Genomic DNA, 21,587 nt, shown 5'->3' on the forward strand with positions numbered 1-21,587 from the left:
CAGATCAACTGCAAAATCTTAACAGCCTCATGATAACCTGGATGACATTTGCACTCTGCAGGACATTAAATTGGTGTTTGCAATTTCCGAAGCAATCATATTTTGGTATAATGGCGCCGGAGGGTATGGCTGCCATTTTACAAGGTCCTAACCAACTGTGCTATTTTGTTTGTTTCTTCGCATTGTTTGTAACTCATTTTATACATAATGTTGCTGCTACCATCTCTTATGACCGAAAAAAGCTTCTGGACATCAGAACAACAATTAATCACCTCGAACTGGACGAAGATGTTAAATGAGCCCGACGCAAAGGATATACTGGTTTGTCAAGACAAGGCCCAAATCCCTGTCACAGCGTGAAGAAAAGACGGAGGAAAAGGGGGAGGAGGGCGGGGTGCCTTGTAAGAATTTGCCGACAAATTGGTAAACCACCACTTCCCTATGTATTATTGGCCAACGTGCAATCATTGGAAAACAAACTGGACGATCTACCCCCAAGCCTGGTATGGCAACTCCTGAACATCTGACCGTAAGGCGCTACACAGGGTAGTGTGTACGGCCCAGTACATCACTGGGGCCAAGTTTCCTGACATCCAGGACCTACAGTATATACTAGGCGGTGTCAGAGGAAGGCCCAAATAATTGTCAAAGACTCCAGTCATGCAAGTCTGTTCTCTCTCCTACTGCACGGTACCGGAGCGCCAAGTCTAGGACCAAAATACTCCTTAACAGCTTCTTCCCCCAAGCCATAAAACTGCTGAAAAACTATTCAAATGGCCACCCGGACTATTTTACATTGACCCCCTGTCCCCACTGTCCCCTATAGGTTTTTCCACTGCTGCTACTCGCTGTTTATTATCACTTTACAAATTACCTCGACTAACCTGTACCCCCGCACATTGACTCGGTACCGGTACCCACTGTATATAGCCTCGTCATTGTTATGTCATTTTGTTGTGTCACTTTAAAAAAATAATAATAATAACTTTCGTTTATTTAGTAAATATATTCATAACTCTATTTCTTGAACTGCATTGTTGGTTAAGAGCTTGTAAGTAAGCATTTCACGGTAAGGTCTACTACACCTGTTGTATTCGGCGCATGTGACAAATACAATTTGATTTGATGTCTGGAATGTGGTCTCATATATACACAAGCACAAATACCTATATATACTGTACAATCTGTGTTTTTTATGCTTGCATTGTCTCTGCAGAATATATATTGCATGGATAATAGGTTCCACTATATTGGTGACCAGTCTTATAAACAGTTATTAAATGACCTAAAACAGTTGTTAAATTACAGTTGAACAGTTAAATCACAGTTGTTAAATTCATCTAAATGCTCAGTAATTGGTTAGTGTGCAGTTCATCTCTATTATACAGTAAGTGAACACAAAAGATTATTATGTCTAGCCCAATGATGTCTCACTCCAAGTCAGCAAGGCAAATGTGTGTTGTCATGCAGAACATGTAATGGGTTCTGCTCAAGTCGCTGCGCTAAATGCATACATGTGAACTCTCTCATGTGCAATAATCTCATTCTGAGACTTGACTGTGCATAAATATTGTGTGCTCTGTAGTATGTGACCACAATAATTGTGGGGCAAATGTAAGAAAATAAATAGCAAAAGCCAGGGGTTAACCAAATATAAAAGCTGTTCATAACTACAGTCCAGATCAAAACTATATACACTATATATACAAAAGTATGTGGACACCCCTTCAAATTGGTGGATTTGGCTATTTCAGCCACACCCGTTGCTGACAGGTGAATAGAATCGAGCGCACAGCCATGCAATCTCCATAGACAAACATCGGCAGTAGAATGGCCTTACTGAAGAGCTAAGTGACTTTCAACGTGGCACTGTCATTTTTATTTATTTAATTTTTTATTTCACCTTTATTTAAGCGAGGTCCATACAGAGGTCCATACAGAAATAGTTTGTCGAGATTGGTGTGGAAGAACTTGACTGGACTGCGCAGAGCCCTGACCTCAACCCCATCGAACACCTTTGGGATGAATTGGATCGCCGACTGCCAGCCAGGCCTAATCGCCCAACATTTGTGCCCGACCAAACTAATGCTCTTGTGGCTGAATGGAAGCAAGTCCCCGCAGTAATGTTCCAGCATCTAGTGGAAAGCCTTCCCAGAAGAGTGGAGGCTATTATAGCAGCAAAGAGGGGAACAACTCCATATGAATGCCCATGATGAGATGTTTGATGAGCTGGAGTCCACATACTTTTGGCCATGAAATGTACTTTGGACTTCACTTTTTGTAAATGCACCAAAGAAGTGCTTATGTCTGTAGAGAATGCAATTCTCCCAATGCTTGTGTGTACATTTATTTACATCAATGAAAGGGTGGGTAGAATAACATCATAGATGAAACATGCACCACACTTCTGTCTGTAATACTAGTAGCAAATATACACTTAGCAATATGACATCTTCATTTAACGGGATGAGCAACGAAAACAAACTTCAAATCTGCCAAGACGGCCACTATTGGCTCTTCCCGATTTGCGCCCTCTCTGGAGGCATGCCCACAATGTGAAGCGCCAACAGTGCCAGTCTTATCAGATTTAAATTGTATTATTGTGGTTCTCTGTAAGCAGGGAATAACCCTACTGTGCATGATAATACCACATTGCTTCATACATCATGCAAGGCAGAACATGGGTCTAATAAATACCCTCCAGCAAGTCCGAGGCACACAAGTTACATCTATATGGGTACAAGGTGAGAACCAGATGCAGACGGTTTGAGTCTTTTATATTTATTATAATCCAAAAGGGTAGACAAGGGAATGGTTGTGGACAGGTGAAAGGTCAAAACCAGTTCGGAGTCCAGGAGGTACAGAGCGGCAGGCAGGTTCGAGGTCAAGGCAGGCGGGTACAGAGTCCAGAAACCAGGAGGACTATCAAAAAGAGAATAGAAAAAGCAGGAGCACAAGAAAAACATGCTGGAACTGGCACAGAGAGACAGGAAACATAGGGATAAATACACCTGCCACGTTCGTTGGAATAATTATCAGACCAAGGCGCAGTGGATGTTGAGTTCCACATAATTTATTAGAAAGTGAAACTTAGCAAAACAAAACAATAAACTAACCGTGACTACAGAGGTGCTACGTGCACTAACTCAAAACAATATCCCATAAACATAGGTGGGAAAAACAGCTACTTAAATATGATCCCCAATTAGAGACAACGATTACCAGCTGCCTCTAATTGGGAATCATACAAATCACCAACATAGAAAATAAACTAGAACACCACATAGAAATAAATAAACTAGATCACCCCCAGTCACGCCCTGACCCACTTCACCATAGAGAAACAATGGCTCTCTATGGTCAGGGCGTGACAACACCGGGGAAAATAAGTGGAGACAATCACAAGGACAGGTGAAACAGATCAGGGCGTGACAATTCCAAAATAATGACTTGTAAATCAATAATTAAACATGGCTGGTGAACATTCATTCTAATTAAATAATTGGGATCTCCCTGTGCTCTCATGCATTGTACACATTGTACACAGAGAAAACACAACCACTAATTGGCTGGTCATGTAACTGATCTGGAATTGAGTGGATATGGCTTGATGACTACAGAAAATGGAGAGGCGGTTCTGAGAGTAAATCAAATCAAGTCAAAATGTATTGGTCACATACACCATTTAGCAGATTTTATAGCGGGTGCGAAACGCTTGTGTTACTAGCTCCTAACAGCGTAGTAAAATGTCAAACAAATACACAAATAATAAATAATAAAAATCGAGAAACAAGAAATCAAGAATGTCAGAACAAATCCAGTTAGCAAACCAAATATCACTGTGTCAGTCATCCAAATACGTTCTATGCGTATATACACTAAAATATATAGTAAGAATGATACGTACAGCGGTATATTACATATACAGTTGAAGTCGGATGTTTACATACACTTAGGTTGGAGTCATTAAAACTCGTTTTTCAACCACTCCACAAATGTCTTGTTAACAAACTATAGTTTTGGCAAGTTGGTTAGGACATCTACTTTGTGCATGACACAAGTAATTTTTCCAACGATTGTCTACAGACAGATTATATTACTTATAATTCACTGTATCACAATTCCAGTGGGTCAGAAGTTTACATACACTAAGTTGACTGTGCCTTTAAACAGCTTGGAAAATTCCAGAAAATTATGTCATGGCTTTAGAAGCTTCTGATAGGCCAATTGACATCATTTGCGTGAATTGAAGGTGTACCTGTGGATGTATTTCAAGGCCTACCTTCAAACTCAGTCCCTCTTTGCTTGACATCATGGGAAATCAAAAGAAATCAGCCAAGACCTCAGAAAAAAAATTACAGACCTCCACAAGTCTGGTTCATCCATGGGAGCAATTTCCAAATGCCTGAAGGTACCACATTCATCTGTACAAACAATAGTACGAAAGTATAAACACCATGGGACCACGCAGCCATCATACCGCTCACAAAGGAGACGCGTTTCCTCTCCTGGAGATGAACGTACTTTGGTGCGAAAAGTGCAAATCAATCCCAGAACAACAGCAAAGGACCTTGTGAAGATGCTGGAGGAAACAGGTACAAAAGTATCTATATCCACATTAAAATGGGTCCTATATCAACGTAACCTGAAAGGCCGCTCAGCAAAGAAGAAGCCACTGCTCCAAAACCGCCATAAAAAAGCCAGACTATGGTTTGCAACTGCACATGGGGACAAAGATTGTACTTTTTGGAGAAATTTCCTCTGGTCTGATGAAACAAAAATAGAACTGTTTGGCCATAATGACCATCGTTATGTTTGGAGGAAAAATGGGGAGGCTTACAAGCCAAAGAACACCATCCCAACCGTGAAGCATGGTGGTGGCAGCATCATGTGTGAGGGTGCTTTGCTGCAGGAGGGACTGGTGCACTTCACAAAATAGATGGCACCATGAGGGAGGAAAATGATGTGGATATATTGAAGCAACATCTCAAGACATCAGTCAGGAAGTTAAAGCGTGGTCGCAAATGGGTCTTCCAAATGGACAATGACCCCAAGCATACTATCAAAGTTGTGGCAAAATGGCTAAAGGACAACAAAGTCAAGGTATTGGAGTGGCCATCACAAAGCCCTGACCTCAATCCCATAGAAAATTTGTGGGCAGAACTGAAAAAGTGGGTGCCAGCAAGGAGCCCTACAAACCTGACTCAGTTACACCAGCTCTGTCAGGAGGAATGGGCCAAAAGTCACCCAACTTATTGTGGGAAGCTTGTGGAAGGCTACCCAAAACGTTTGACCCAAGTTAAACAATTTGAATAAGACAATGCTACCAAATACTTCTGACCCACTGGGAATGTGATGAAAGAAATAAAAGCTGAAATAAATCATTCTCTCTACTATTATTCTGACATTTCACATTCTTACAATAAAGTGGTGATCCTAACTGACCTAAGACAGGGCATTTTTTCTAGGATTAAATGTCAGGAATTGTAAAAAACTGAGTTCAAATGTATTTGGCTAAGGTGTATGTACACTTCCAACTTCAACTGTATATATATATATATAGTTCCAGTCAAAAGTTTGGACACACCTACTCATTCAGGGGTTTTTCTTCATTTTTGCTTTTTTCTACACTGTAGATTAATAGTGAAGACATCAAAACTATGAAATAACACATTTGGAATCATGTTGTAACCAAAAAAGTGTTAAACAAATCTAAATATATTTTATATTTGAGATTCTTCAAAGTAGCCAAACTTTGACCTTGATGACAGCTTTGCACACTATTGGCATTCTCTCAACCAGCTTCACCTGGAGTTTTTTTCCAACAGTCTTGAAGGAGTTCCCAGATATGCTGAGCACTTTTCCTTCACTCCTTCACTTTTCCTTCAGTCCAACTCATCCCCGGATGGGAGGTTGGGTGATTGTGGAGGCCAGGTCATCTGACGCATCACTCCATCACTCTCCTTCTTGATCAAATAGCCCTTACACAGTCTGGAGGTGTGTGTTGGGTCATTGTCCTGTTGAAAAACAAATGATAGTCCCACAAAGAGCAAACCAGATGGGATGGCGTATCGCTGCAGAATGCTGTGGTAGCCATGCTGGAAAAGTCTGCCTTGAATTCTAAATAAATCACAGACAGTGTCACCAGCAAAGAACCCCCACACCATCACCCCTTCTCCTCCATGCTTCACGGTGTGAACCACACATGCGGAGGTCATCCGCTCACCTACTCTGCATCTCACAAAGACACAGCGTTTGGAACCAAACAACTTATCAGACAAAAGGACAGATTTCCACCGGTCTAATGCCCATTGCTCGTGTTTCTTGGCCCAAGCAAGTCTCTTCTTATTATTGGTGTCCTTTCGTAGTGCTTTCTTTGCAGAAATTCTACCCTGAAGGCCTGATTCACGCAGTCTCCTCTGAACAGTTGATGTTGAGATGTGTCTGTTACTTGAACTCTGTAAAGCATTTATTTGGGCTGCAATCGAGGGGGTGCAGTTAACTCTAATTAACTTATCCTCTGGAGCAGAGGTAACTCTGGGTCTTCCTTTCCTGTCGTGGTCCTCATGAGAGTCAGTTTAATCATAGCGCTTTACTACATTTTTGCGACTGCACTTTCAAAGTTCTTGAAATGTTCCGCATTGACTGACCTTCATGTTTTAAAGTAATGCTGGACTGTCGTTTCTCTTTGCTTATTTGAGCTGTTCTTGCCATAATATGGACTTGGTCTGTTACCAAATAGGGCTATCTTCTGTATACCACCCCTACCATGTCACAACACAACTGATTGGCTCAAACGTATTAAGAAGGAAAGGAATTCGGGCCTCCCGAGTGGCGCGGTGGTCTAAGGCACTGCATCGCAGTGCTAGCTGTGCCACTAGAGATTCTGGGTTCGAGTCCAGGCTTTGTCGCAGCTGGCCTTCTACCCCCCCCCCCCCCCTTAAAAAGAGTTAGATGCACTATTGTAAAGTGGTTGTTCCACTGGATATCATAAGGTGAATGCACCAATTTGTAAGTCGCTCTGGATAAGAGCGTCTGCTGAATGACTTAAATGTAAATGTAAATGAGACAGCAGCGCACAATTGGCCCACTGTTGTCTGGGTTAGGGGAGGGTTTGGTTGGCAGGGATGTCCTTGTCCCATCACGCACTAGCGACTCCTGTGGTGGGCCGGGCACAGTGCACGCTGACAGTTGCCAGGTGTACGGTGTTTCCTCCAACACATTGGTGCGGCTGGCTTCCGGGTTAAGTGGGTTAAGTGGGCATTGTGTCAAGAAGCAGTGCGGCTTGGTTGGGTTGAGTTGTGTTGTGTTGTGTTTCGGAGGACGCACAGCTCTCGACCTTCTCCTCTCCAGAGTCCGTATGGGAGTTGCAGCAATGAGACAAGACTGTAACTACCAATTGGATACCACGAAAAAGGGGTAAAAAAAAAATCCACAAATTAACTTTTAACAAGGCACACCTGTTAATTGAAATGCATTCATGAAGCTGGTTGAGAGAATGCCACGAGTGTGCAAAGCTGTCGTTAAGGCTCCTTTGAAGAATCTCAAATTTAAAATATATTTAGATTTGTTTAACACTTTTTTGGTTACTACATGATTCCATATGTGTTATTTCATAGTTTTGATGTCTTCACTATTATTCTACAATGTAGAAAATAGTCCAAAAAAAGAAAAACCCTTGAATGAGTAGGTGGTTCAAACTTTTGAATGGTACTGTATATATTACAGTGAGCTATGTCAAGAATCCAGTATATAAACACGCAGTGTGTATAAGCAGTGTAACAAAAAGGTAATGTATAGTAGTAGATACATTAGAATGAACTACAGTATGTGAAGAACACAGTATATTAATACACAGTATTCATATATCTCTTTATACATAGTCAGTATGTCTTATATTGAGCTTGTATGAACACTGAACAATTTAACAATTGAAAGTAAAGCAAGTGAATATGTAAGATTAAACTAAGTTGAGTTGAGTTGTCTCTCTGAACAATAACACAGTCAGTGAGTGTGCACTCATAAAATATAATTCAGAGTTTAAAAGTCTCCTTTTATTTTAACTTGTGTTGCTGGTATAAACTACAAACTCAGCAGGCAAATTAGGCTTTCACCCAATCTAGCACATGCTTTTTTCATAATTTCTTATATTTCCTGTTTATTTTGTTGTCTCTCTCTCTTTCTCTCTTCCTCTCTCCCACCGTGACTCATGCGTCTCACCTCTGCTCTCAATCGCCTGTCAAATTTTCTACAGTTTAACTGCATATCAAATCCAACTGCGTCTCTAATCCTAAAAAGCTCTATACCCTGTAGGTCTGCACTTCTGAATGACCCCTCACCCTTCTCTTCTTAGACTTCTCAGGGTTGTTCTCCATTGTCCAACAATTCTAGTCCAAAGTGGCAACAAACATTCTGGCATAGTTTCAAGGGAGTAAGGATGTGCCAGACCAGACCAAGCACACTGGCATCCTGTCAGAAAGACTGACTAATTGACATACTGTACAGACCAATAGATACACCAGCAGAGAGACAGATAGACAGGTAACTTGATAGTCTGATAGAGACAGATACAGACACAGACTTAGACTCACTGACAGATTGTCGGAAAGACTGATTGGCACACAAACAGACATACACTCACGTACACAGACAGACAGACAGACAGACAGACAGACAGACAGACAGACAGACAGACAGACAGACAGACAGACAGACAGACAGACAGACAGACAGACAGACAGACAGACAGACAGACAGACAGACAGACAGACAGACAGACAGACAGACAGACAGACAGACAGACAGACAGACAGACAGACAGACAGACAGCACACGACAGACAGACAGACAGCACAGACAGACAGCACAGACAGACAGACACACACACACACACACACACACACACACACACACACACACACACACACACACACACACACACACACACACACACACACACACACACACACACACACACACACACACACACACACACACACACACACACACACACACACACACACACACACACACACACACACACACACACACACACACACACACACACACACACACACACACACACACACACACACACACACACACACACACACACACACACACACACACACACACACACACACACACACACACACACACACACACACACACACACACACACACACACACACACACACACACACACACACACACACACACACACACACACACACACACACACACACACACACACACACACACACACACACACACACACACACACACACACACACACACACACACACACACACACACACACACACACACACACACACACACACACACACACACACACACACACACACACACACACACACACACACACACACACACACACACACACACAGACAGACAGACACACAGACAGACAGACAGACAGACAGACAGACAGACAGACAGACAGACAGACAGACAGACAGACAGACAGACAGACAGACAGACAGACAGACAGACAGACAGACAGACAGACAGACAGACAGACAGACAGACAGACAGACAGACAGACAGACAGACAGACAGACAGACAGACAGACAGACAGACAGACAGACAGACAGACAGACAGACAGACAGACAGACAGACAGACAGACAGACAGACAGACAGACAGACAGGTACCCGATAGGTAAAGGCAGAGGGATAAGAAGACCCAGACCCAGACAGGCTTGAAGAAAGGCAGATAGATACCCAGAGATACTTAACAGACCAGCAGACGGATAGGCAATCAGACAGCTCGACAAATAACCAGGCAGGCTGACAGTTTCGAGACACTGTAAACTCGACGCTTGCGTGTTAATGAAGCAGAGATTTTAAATATATTCAATGCATGTTTTGTGCAGACCTTGAGAATATTAAAAAACGAGTCCTCTTTTTTTTCATTAATCTGATTGGCAGACCACATAGAGCGGATGGGAGGGAGGGTTTGTGGTTGCTATGGCAACAGTCTGCTCTTTGTAAAAGGCTACATTCCTGGTATCTGATGTGTCTGTGTCACAATCGATAAAACACAGCCTGTGGGGATTGGAGAATATAGAGAATGGGGCTTCTTCCAGGGCAATGACGGCGAGAGAGAGAAAAGGTGTGAAGAAGATGTGTGAGAAGGGAGGACCATAGGATAAGAGAACAGTAGAGTAGCCGCAGCAGGAGCAAAGAGAGAAAGAGAGAGAGAGACAGATAGATACTGAAGAGAGGGAGATATATAATAAGGGAGAGCGAAAGGGTGGGAAAGAGAGAAAGATGGTAGTGAAGACACCAGAGTGCAGCTCTTCAGAGTCGGGGAGAGGGATGAGTGCTGTGTGTGTTTTTGCGTGTGTGCATGACGTGCGTATCTGCGTACTCACCCCATCTTTCAGTGAATGTGTCACTCACCTCAGCGGAAATGTGCACGTATGTCTGTCTTTGTGCTTACCATCTGCTCACCTCGACATGGTTTTGTGCTAGTTAGTTTATTCTTTTTAAATTGTAACAGGACAGAATAACCGGAGTAGGATCCATAATAGGCAAGGTTTATAGAATACACAACAGATGCATTCAGGCAAACGTCTCAGACCATCTGCTATGCCAACAACCTGTTGACCAGGAGGCATTTTCTTCCCTATCCTTCTCTTTTTTTCCTGTGGGAACAGAGCAGCCCCTGGTTCAACTCCCGTCTCCCGCCTCCTTGCATATCCAATAGGGTCTCTGCCTCGTCTCTGAGGTGCGACCAGGGTCAGTCCTGGCCACAAGCATTGTAACAATGTTGCTCCTGTTTTTTTTTTACATGACAGATACCATGTCCTATTCTGATGCAGCTGAACGTCATAGCACATTTTTTCCATGAAGCATATTGCTTTGTGTCAATGCACTTGATTTGATTTGAATTTAATTTGACAGAAATCTGCTGTGAAAGTGTTAGAAAGGATGGAGTGAGAGCAGGAGATGGGGAACAGGTGAAGAGAAACGGAGGGTGGGGGGAAAGAAAGCAGCAGGGGGAAAGCTTTGTTGGCAGTAATGCTTTTTATAACAAACAGTGCTATTTTGCATGAAAATTAATATTAGGTATTCTAATGTGCTGCTCTTTGTGTGTGTTTTTGTGCTGCAGGGCTGTACCGTGATGGTGGTCTGCATGGATACCAAGCTGTGCCGTGACAGAGGGCAGCGTGGGTAAAAGTCATGCGGCGCTCTGCCCTGTACCACTGCTATCCTCTTCTGGGCGGGGCTCTACTGCTCCTGCTGGTTAGCTGCGTCCTGGGTTGCCCCGCTCGCTGTGACTGCTCCGCCCAGACCAAGTCAGTCAGCTGCCACCGCAAGCGACTGCCTACCATCCCCGAGGGCATCCCCATTGAGACTCGGCTTCTGGATCTGAGCAAGAACAAGCTGCGGAGCATTACACCGGACAACTTCTCCTCCTTCCTACAGCTCGAGGATCTAGACCTCAGCGATAACCTGATAGGTGTGGTCGAACCGGGCTCCTTCAAATTTCAGCTCTCCCTGCGCTCGCTGAACTTCCACAGCAACCTCCTCCAGCTGGTCCCCGCCGGTGTGCTCTCTGGCCTGGCCAACCTCACCAGTCTGGACCTCAGCCACAACCGGTTGGTGGTGCTGCTGGACCACGGCTTCCAGGACCTTCGGAGGCTGATGTCCCTGGAGGTGGGTGACAATGAGCTGGTGTTCATCTCCCAGAGGGCCTTTACTGGCCTGCTGGGCCTACAGAGCCTCACCCTGGAGCGCTGCAACCTGACTGTTGTGCCCACTGATGCCCTGGGGCACCTACACAGCCTGGTGGAACTCCGCCTGCGCCACTTGGGCATTGGTGCCCTGAAGCCCTACTCCTTCAAAAGACTTCCCCACCTTCGCCACCTGGAGATTGACTACTGGCCCTGGCTGGAAGTCTTCCCCGCTCTGTCGCTACACGGTCTCAACCTCACCACACTCACTGTCACCAACACTAACCTGTCCTCTTTTCCCGGCCCTGCTCTACGCAACCTACCCTACCTCACGCACCTAAACCTATCCTTCTGCCGCATCCAGCACATCCAGCAAGGGGTGCTAGACAAGCTTCCGCGACTGCAGGAGTTGCACCTGCGAGGGGCTCAGCTGGCTTACATTGAACCCCTGGCCTTCCTGGTACTCCCAAACCTGCGCATGTTGGATGTGTCGCACAACCAGCTGGACTCTGTGGAGCAAGCTGTGTTTGCGTCCCCTGACAGCCTGCAGACGCTGCTTATGGGGGGGAACCCTCTGGTGTGCGACTGCCGGCTCCTATGGTTGCTGAGTGGCCGGAAGCCACCCTTGCTGCAGCTCCCTGACCCCCAGCCTGAGTGCAGTGCCCCTGAGCGCATCCGTGGGAAACCCTTGCGGGACCTCAAGGAGCCGCTGGTGTCACGGTATGTGACCTGCACCAAGCCATGGATCGGGCCCAACACCACCCAGCTGCTGCTGGCAGACGAGGGGCAGCCTGTCTGGCTCAACTGCATAGCAGACGGGGCTCCTCGGCCATCCATGGCCTGGGTGACGCCACACAGACGCTATGTCACAGCCAAGAGCACCGGGAGGGTGACAGTCCTTACCAACGGCACCCTGGAGATTAAGGCTGCGGAGCTGCACGACAATGGTGTGTACCTGTGTGTGGCCAGTAATGCGGCGGGCAATGCCAGCATGTCAGCCTCGCTGGCTGTGAAGAGCCTGGGCATCAGCGATAGATCGCTCTACACCAACAAGAGCGGTCTCCTGGCGGACTCCAACGGGACCTGGGCCAACGGCACCCTCCTGTACAATATGACAAACCCCATAGACCTGAAGACCATCATCATCTCCACAGCCATGGGCTGCCTGTCTTTCCTGGGCGTGGTCATCTTCTGTTTCCTCCTCCTGTTTGCCTGGAGTCGTGGGAAGGGAAGGCACAAGAGCAACTTCGACATTGAGTACGTTCCCCGCAAATCGAATGGGACAGCAGCGGAGGCAAATGAGACAAGCGGGCCCAGACGAGTCAACATGAAAATGATTTAAATTTACAAACGGACCAACACATATGATAGTAACAAACAAAATACAGTGCATATCATTTTCAACGTTTTCTTTGATACAGTGGAGTTGTGAAAATGAAAGTGATGTACCGATATAGTGGTGTTGATATGAAGGTGATCTAGTGATTCAGTGGACATGTTGATATAATAGTGATCTATGATACTGTGGAATTGTTTATATAAAATGATGTTATCATACAATACACTGGATATAATACTATATAGCCCACATATCAATGAGAGTGAGGCAGTGATACAGCGCTGGGCCTGTGCTACGCTGGTGATGTGATGACTAATGATGTTGTAGACTCGGGGTGACACCAAGGTGAGAAAGGAAGTCTCTGGGAGTGACAAGGGAGAAGTTGAGATGACAGTGGAGCTGTCATTGCTCTATCATGTCTGGAGAAAATTGTGTCTAATAACCATCTAAGCAGCAGGTGTGTTTGTTGAGTAAAATGTAGTGTTACGTATGTTTGTATGCACATGCAAATCACTACGAACAATATCCAAGAGACCTGCTTCATAAATATTTTCAAGTGTTCCCCTTTGTACCACCTCAAGATAAGCATAGCGGGATTTTGGCAACTCGAGCTTCAACTGAAGGAAAATGTATACACACGATATTTACAACTTCAAGTGGGATTTCAGCTAAAACCACTAGAAGAACTCAAGGTATCTTCCTGCTGAAGAAATAGTAGCAGCTGAAAATTTTGGTTATTGCTTGGAGAAAAACACAGATGATAAATATCTTATGTTAAATCCCCTTTTATTACATTATAAATCAATTGCAGATTTTCCTGCCAGCAAAATCCCCTGATGTAATGAAAAATAAACGGTCAGTGACTAGACTAGACACAATAGCAAAGATTTACTGGCCGATGTCCCCTTTGAACAGGACAAATCTCAGCCTGGTGAGTTATGGGTTGTATTGTATCCCCTCTCATTTTTCTTTGGCCCCAATGCTTCAAGCTGGCATGTCCCGAGGCCTCTCTTGGGTTAAAATAGGTTTCTGGGTATTTCATTGATGGCATTTGAAAGTTGTGGTGTTTTTGTTGAAATGTTTTAACTGTTGAAAAAAAATGTGTATTAAAGAATAACATTAAGGGCAACTCTTTGTAAAAGCGGGGATGTAGGTGTCAACATGTGTGATCCAGTTGTGATACAATGTTAAAGGTTGTTTAAATGTTTTCATATGATAAATTTATGGGTATATTTTCAAACGGAAATAAATCGTAATCATAAAGCTTCATGTGGTCATTAATATTTTGTTATTTCCAAGACATATCAGTACTTTCATTTTTACTTGACGTCATAGACCTAAACTGTATGATAGTGTAATAGCAAACCAAAGATGTGCAGACTTCTTAGCTAAATGTAAACTAGAAACTAATATATGGTGTGTTGTTGCAAGGATGGAGATAGGTTGTTGTAGCGATCCTATGACGCAGGCCAAGGAAAGATGACAAATGGGTATATATTGTTTTCCCACCAGATGTTTAATTCAGCGCTCTTTTAAAACCACACCTAATATACCCAACGACCCTGAATCTCTCCGTCTCCTGAAACTCAGATAAATGCAGCTCCTGCTGACGTTTTCATTCAGCACCCTTCTCTTCACAGAGATCTGTTAAAACACTTGATGCTATCACATTAATGGTTAAAAGTTGTTCTATCTTTGGAGAATGCACACAGGGAATATTCAAGAAGACAAGATCAAAGTCCCACCTATCTGATTTTTATCACTTTTGTTGCAGTTGTTTCTCTACAGCTTGTCAAGGAAAGAGTGATCCAGTAAAGAATAGGGAGAAATATCACATGGATAATATGACTGTCTCCTATCCGTAGGCCATTTCTCTTAGATGAAGAGGATTTACTAATCAGTGCTTTAATGATTGGTGCTAACACAGGCGCCTAAGCATCTGTGAATCATTTGAGATGCTCTGCTTTGTGATCTGGAGAGGAAACATTATGTTATTAGCTTTATTTTATGCCTGTAATTAAACTTAGTGTCTCTACATGGATTATAGCAAACATATTCTGCCAGCAGTAAAATAAATTCAATTGAAAATAATGCAGGGAAACATTCCAAAATCGCTTCTTAAAGATTTTCTATAAAGAGCCAGACCAAATAATATCCCCTACAACACTAATGGCATCCATTCTGATAATTGCACAGCAGCCAGGCAGAATTACATCCTCATCTCTACTTAGAATGAGGCCCCAAGCACACCATTAGCTTGAGCATCCCGCTTAACCTCACACGGGTCTAGACCACTAACCTCACTGCTTCCCTTTGCAATTCCCCATTAAAACAAGGCAAGTGTCAGTAAGACGCACACTGTGAAAGACGAGAGGAATAAAAGGATCGAAGCGCATAGCATCATACATTGACGTTGTTATATCAGAATGTGGATTCACACCCGAGGAAAGCACTGGAGGGAGAGTCCACTATGACGTCATCAAGCCCGGGTTCTTATTCCTTGAGCACATTAAATCAGGATGATTTCCCCCTCACTAATTACCTTGGGCTCCGAGACTTTAGGACCCCATTGAGTGTCACTATGAATACTGAGAGAGAGGAGAGACAGAGAGGGGGGGACGATTCATAATAATGAATGGAATGGTATCAATGTTCCAGCCATTACTATGAGCCCGTCCTCCCCAATTAAGGTGCCACCAGCTACCTGTGGATACGGCTATGGTGTTGCAGAGGACTACAATCACCTTAGGGATGAATACGCCCTGGCTGTGTGAGAACACAAACCCTGTAGGCAACTGAACAACGGGCCGTATTTAGATAGGCATCATAGTGTGATAGCTATTAGATCAATTGGATATACACTGAGGGTACAAAACATGAAGAAAACCTTCCTAATATTGAGTTGCACCCCAACCCCCCTTTTGCCCTCATACCAGCCTCAATTTGCCCAGGGCATAGACTTTACAAGGTGTCCAAAGCATTCCACAGGGATGCTGGCCCATGTTGACTCCAATGCTTCCCACAGTTGTGTCAAGTTGGCTGGATGTCCTTTGGGTGGTGGACCATTCTTGATACACAGAAAACTGTTGTGTGTGAAAAACCCAGAGCGTTGCAGTTCTTGACACAAACCCGTGCGCCTGGCACCTACTACCATACTCTGTTCAACGGCACTTAAAACTTCTGTCTTGCCCATTCACCCTCTGAATGGCACACATACACAATCCATGTCTCAATTGTCTCATGGCTTAAAAATCCTTCTTCCCCTTCATCTACATTGATTGAAGTTAACAAGTTATATAAATTAGGGATAATAGCTTTCACCTGGATTATGCTAAGATGGCGCCGAAGAGGATGGCTGATATTTTACATGCTCCTAACCAACTGTGCTATTTTGTTTTTAGTTTTTTTGCGTTGTTTGTAACTTATTTTTGAACTTAGTTTGTACATAATGTTGCTGAAAATGACTGAAAATAACTTCTGGACATCAGAACAGAGATTACTCACCTCGAACTGGAAGAAGCTTTTTCCTTTACCGAGTCCGACAAGAAGGATATACTGCTTTCCCGGGAACAGGCTCAATTCCCCGTCATTTGCGAGAAGAAAAGACGGCGAAAAAGGGGGCGGAGGTCGGGCTGCCTTCTGAGAATTCTTAGGCGAGTGAGTAAACTCCCACTGCCATCCGTTCTATTGACTAATGTGTAATCATTAGAAAATAAAATTAATGACCTACGATGAAAATTATCCTACCAACGGGACATTAAAAACTAATATTTTATGTTTCACAGAGTCGTGGCTGAACGACGACACGGATAATATAGATCTGCCGGGATTTTTCATGCACCGGCAGAACAGAGAAGCTACGTCTGTTAAGACGAGGGGTGGGTGTGTGTGTCTATTTGTCAATAACAGCTGGTGCGCGATGTCTAATATTAAAGAAGTCTCGAGGTATTGCTCACCTGAGGTAGAGTCCCTTATGATAAGCTGTAGACCACACTATCTACCAAGAGAGTTCTCATCTATATTATCTATATCAACCAACTCTATAAGGCACAAAAAAATGCTCATCCAGAAGCGGCACTCCTAGTGGCCGGGGACTTTAATGCAGGCAAACTTAAATCAGTTTTACCAAATTTTTACCAGCATGTCACGTGTGGAGCCATAAGGAAAAACAACTCTAGACCACTTTTACTCCACACATAGAGATGCATACAAAGCTCTTCTCTGCCCTCCATTTGGCAAATCTGACCATAATTCTATCCTCTGATTCCTGCTTACAAGCAAAAACTAAAGCAGGGAGTACCAGTGACTCGCTCAATACGGAAGTGGTCAGATGACGCGGATGCTACGCTACAGGACTGTTTTGCTAGCATGGACTGGAATATGTTCCGGGATTCATCCAATGGCATTGAGGAGTATACCACCTCAGTCATTGGCTTCATCAATAAGTGCATCGCTGACGTCGTCCCCACAGTGACCGTACGTACATATCCCAACCAGAAGCCATGGATAACAGGCAACATCCGCATCGTGCTAAAGGCTAGAGCTGCCGCTTTCAAGGAGTGGGACACTAATCCGGACGCTTATAAGAAATCCCGCTATGCCCTCAAACGAACCATCAAACAAGCAAAGCTTCAATACAGGATTAAGATTGAATCCTACTACACGGGCTCTGACGCTCCTTGGATGTGGCAGGGCTTGAAAACTATTACGGACTACAAAGGGAAACCCAGACGCGAGCTGGCCAGTGACGCAAGCCTACCAGACGAGCTAAATGCCTTTTATGCTCGCTTTGAGGCAAGCAACACTGAAGCATGCACGAGAGCACCAGCTGTTCTGGACGACTGTGTGGTAACGCTCTCAGTAGCCGATGTGAGCAAGACCTTTAAACAGGTCAACATTCACAAAGCCGGGGGGCCAGACGGATTACCAGGACGTGTACTCAAAGCATACGTGGACCAACTGGCAAGTGTCTTCATTGACATTTTCAACCTCTCCCTGATCAAGTCTGTAATAGCTACATGTTTCAAGCAGACCACCATAGTCCCTGTGCCCAAGGAAGCGAAGGTAACCTGCTTAAAGGATTTACCGCCCTGTAGCACTCACGTCGGTAACCATGAAGTGCTTTGAAAGGCTGGTCATGGCTCACATCAACACCATCTTCCTAGATACCATAGACCCACTCCAATTCGCATACCGCCCCAACAGATCCACAGATGAGGCCATCTCAATCACAATCCACACTGCCCTTTCCCACCTGGACAAAAGTAACACCAATGTGAGAAAGCTGTTAATTTACTACAGCTCAGCATTCAACACCATAGTGCCCACGAAGCTCATCACTAAGCTAAGGACTCTGGGAGGTCAGAGAACTGGCAGTGTGGTGCCAGGACAACAACCTCTCCCTCAATGTGAGCAAGACAAAGGAGCTGATCGTGGACTACAGGAAAAGGTGGGCCGTACATGCCCCCATTAACATTGACGGGGCTGTAGTGGAGCGTGTCGAAAGTTTCAAGTTCCTTGATGTCCACATCACTACCAAGCTATCATGGTCCAACCACACCAAGACCGTCGTGAACAGGGCATGACAAAACCTTTTCCCCCTCAGCAGACTGAAAAGATTTGGCATGGGTCCTCAGATCCTCAAAAAGTTCTACAGCTGCACCATCGAGAGCATCCTGACCGGTTTCATCACTGCCTGGTATGGCAACTGCTCGGCATCTGATTGTAAGGCGCTACAGAGGGTAGTGTGTACTGACTTGTACATCACTGGGGCCAAGCTTCCTGCCATCCAGGACCTATATAATAGGCGGTGTCAGAGGAAAGCCCATAAAATTGTCAGAGATTTTAGTCACCCAAGTCATAGACTGTTTTCTCTGCTACCGCACGGCAAGCGGTACCGGAGCGCCAAGTCTAGGACCAAAAGGCTCCTTAACAGCTTCTACCCCCAAGCCTTCAGACTGCTGAACAATTAATCAAATGGCCACCGAACTATTTACATTGACACCCCCCCCTCCATTTGTTTTGTACACTGCTGCTACTCGCTGTTTATTATCTCTGCATAGTCACTTCACCCCTACCTACATGTAAAATTACCTCAACTAACCTGTACCCCTGCACACTGACTCAGTACCGGTGCCCCCTGTATATCGCCTTGTTATTGTTATTTTATTGTGTTACTTTTTATAAATTTTTTACTTTTGTTTATTTGGTAAATATTTTCTTAACTCTTCTTGAACTGCACTGTTGGTTAAGGGCTTGTAAGTAAGCATTTCACAGGTAAGGTCTACACTTGTTGAATTCGGCATGTGGGACAAAACAAGTTTTATTTTATTTTATTTTATTCACCTGGTCAGTCTATGTCATGGAAAGAGCAGGTGTTCATAATATTTTGTACACTCAGTGTATTTTACTTAAAAGGACAAAGGGCGAGAGAGAGACTGGAGACGAGTACGAAATTAACATAGTTATTAATTTGTTATCAATATATTATTAATTCATTAATTTATTTGACATCTGTTGCAGTTAGACAGTCTACAAGTTTTAATGTATGAATGATTAATTAGCTAGTGTGACTTTCCACCACCTTCCCCTACAGCAGACACTAAATCATAAGGGAAGACAACCACGATGATAGGTTCTGATTAATTCCGTCTTTTATTCTCCTTAGATCTATCTTAAAAGTGTGCTTTAAATAGTTCCATTCTATTGATGCTTGTTTGAGCTGGTGTAGCCTTTTCAATTCATGATTCCTGTTGCTAAAACACAAAGGTATTCATCTTTATGAAATAAGTATATTTTGGTTGCAATACCAGGGCCTATAACTTAGAGCATATTTTAAAGACACAAAACAGCTATTCCTTCATTTTGGTTAGTGGTTGCATGTCAGACAACTGTCAAGGCAGTGAGGCAGAAGTCAAGCACTTTAGCTGATGGAGAGGTCATAGCGGTGCTTAGGGGGTCATGGCTAATTAGTGAGAATGAATGACCATGGCCTTGAAGGCGAAACACAATTACTGACTAAATGGAAAAGTAAGGCACCAGTTATCAGTAATGGAAAGTTTTAGCTTTAAACTCCTATTACCTCAAGTCCTAGGGAAATGTTAGCAATTAAATTGTTTTTCTGTGTGGGATGAGGTTTTTATTGAATACAACAGCAGACCACAGGAGGTTGGTAGCACCTTAATTGAGGATGACGGGCTCGTGGTAATGGCTGGAGCGGAATAAGTGAAACGGTATCAAATACATCAAACACATGATTTCGATGTGTTTGATGCCATTCCATTCTCTCCTTTCCAGGCATTATTATGAGCTGTCCTCCCCTCAGCAGCCTCCACAACAGCAGACATACCACCCTGGCTGTCTTTTCGCCTGAAGCTAAAGCAGGGCTGGGCCTAGTCGGTGTTTGGATGGGAGACCCCCTGGCTAAATCAGACAGATGCTGGGATCAGTGGCTCAGGCTAGCAATGGAATACATTTCCCAATGGTAAACAAATTGAGACATAGTGACAAGCACAGAATAAATGCAACCATTCATCATCTGTCCATTCATGGGTGTTGTTATTGGTCTTTCAAATACTCTAACCCAAGATGATGCCTAAGAGATGGCCTGCTCTGTGTCTTTCTCTGATCATTGTCAGTCTGATAGTCTTATCCAAAATCCACAGTTTATTGGCTTGTTAGTTTTTCCAGTATGGCGTCGAAGTGCAGCTGTCAAAAAGGGATTTAAGCCAGCTGAGACTGGATTCTTTGAAGTTCTCTGTTTCCAACCATTACAGAGATGCTTGTGTGTGTGTCTCATTTGGAATGAAAGTAAAAGGGCTCTGGGTTATTATTGTGCCCAGCATCCACAGTTTCTTCTTTGAAATATGGCAGTTGAACCCTCTTGAGAAGCCTGAGTAAAATTGCCTATCATCACTTGAAAAAAAATTGTTAATGTGATTTGTGCTTATAACAGCTTATTTTCACAGCCTGCCTCTTTTTACACTTTTATCTGACAATTTCACAACATAACCAAGGATTCCATGATCCAATATTGTTTGATGTAATCCAATCCCAATAATTTTAAGAGAAATTGTTGATGATCTACAATGAGTACTGTACTTCGTTACAAGGAGAGGGTGGTAAAGAGGCCCTGGGAAGAGGAGTGGATGAGTTGCTACCCTAGACACTCAGTGATATAAGGTCAGTTCATAGACCATATATAAACATATGGTCAGTTGCACATTTCCACCCCTACTGGATTGGTGAGGGTAAGATTATCCTACATGGCTAAAAGGGAATTAAAAAGTTAATTTTAAATGGGCCTGGCTGGAGGCATAATTCATTGACCTTCATTCAACAACAACAAAAATCCTCCCTGCCTCACTCAACGCAACCCAGATACCTGTTGCTCATGCAGTGATGTTTGTTTGTAAAGCAGGTGCAAGTCAAGTAAATATAAACAGAAAGATATATGAATCACCACCTAATTTGTATACTTTTTTTTGCAGGGGAAATGACATTATCTCTTTTAGATACCTTAATATTTCGCCAGAGGGCAGTATGCC

The 21,587-nt window shown here is 43.8% G+C and overlaps 1 protein-coding gene across 1 annotated transcript in view; it reads left to right on the plus strand.

Moving 5' to 3' along the window:
• Positions 1 to 14,308, plus strand: part of LOC139553456 (leucine-rich repeat and immunoglobulin-like domain-containing nogo receptor-interacting protein 2) — a 40,144-nt gene extending 25,836 nt beyond the window's left edge. Inside the window, exon 2 of the mRNA XM_071365778.1 lies at positions 11,138 to 14,308. Coding sequence (XP_071221879.1) covers positions 11,209 to 13,044 — 1,836 coding nt within the window. The 5' untranslated portion in view covers positions 11,138 to 11,208 and the 3' untranslated portion in view covers positions 13,045 to 14,308. The remainder of the gene's footprint in view (positions 1 to 11,137) is intronic.
• Positions 14,309 to 21,587: the final 7,279 nt, after the last annotated feature.

The sequence above is a fragment of the Salvelinus alpinus genome, chromosome 25 (assembly GCF_045679555.1).
Source record: "Salvelinus alpinus chromosome 25, SLU_Salpinus.1, whole genome shotgun sequence".
In the NCBI taxonomy this organism is placed as follows: Eukaryota; Metazoa; Chordata; class Actinopteri; order Salmoniformes; family Salmonidae; genus Salvelinus; species Salvelinus alpinus.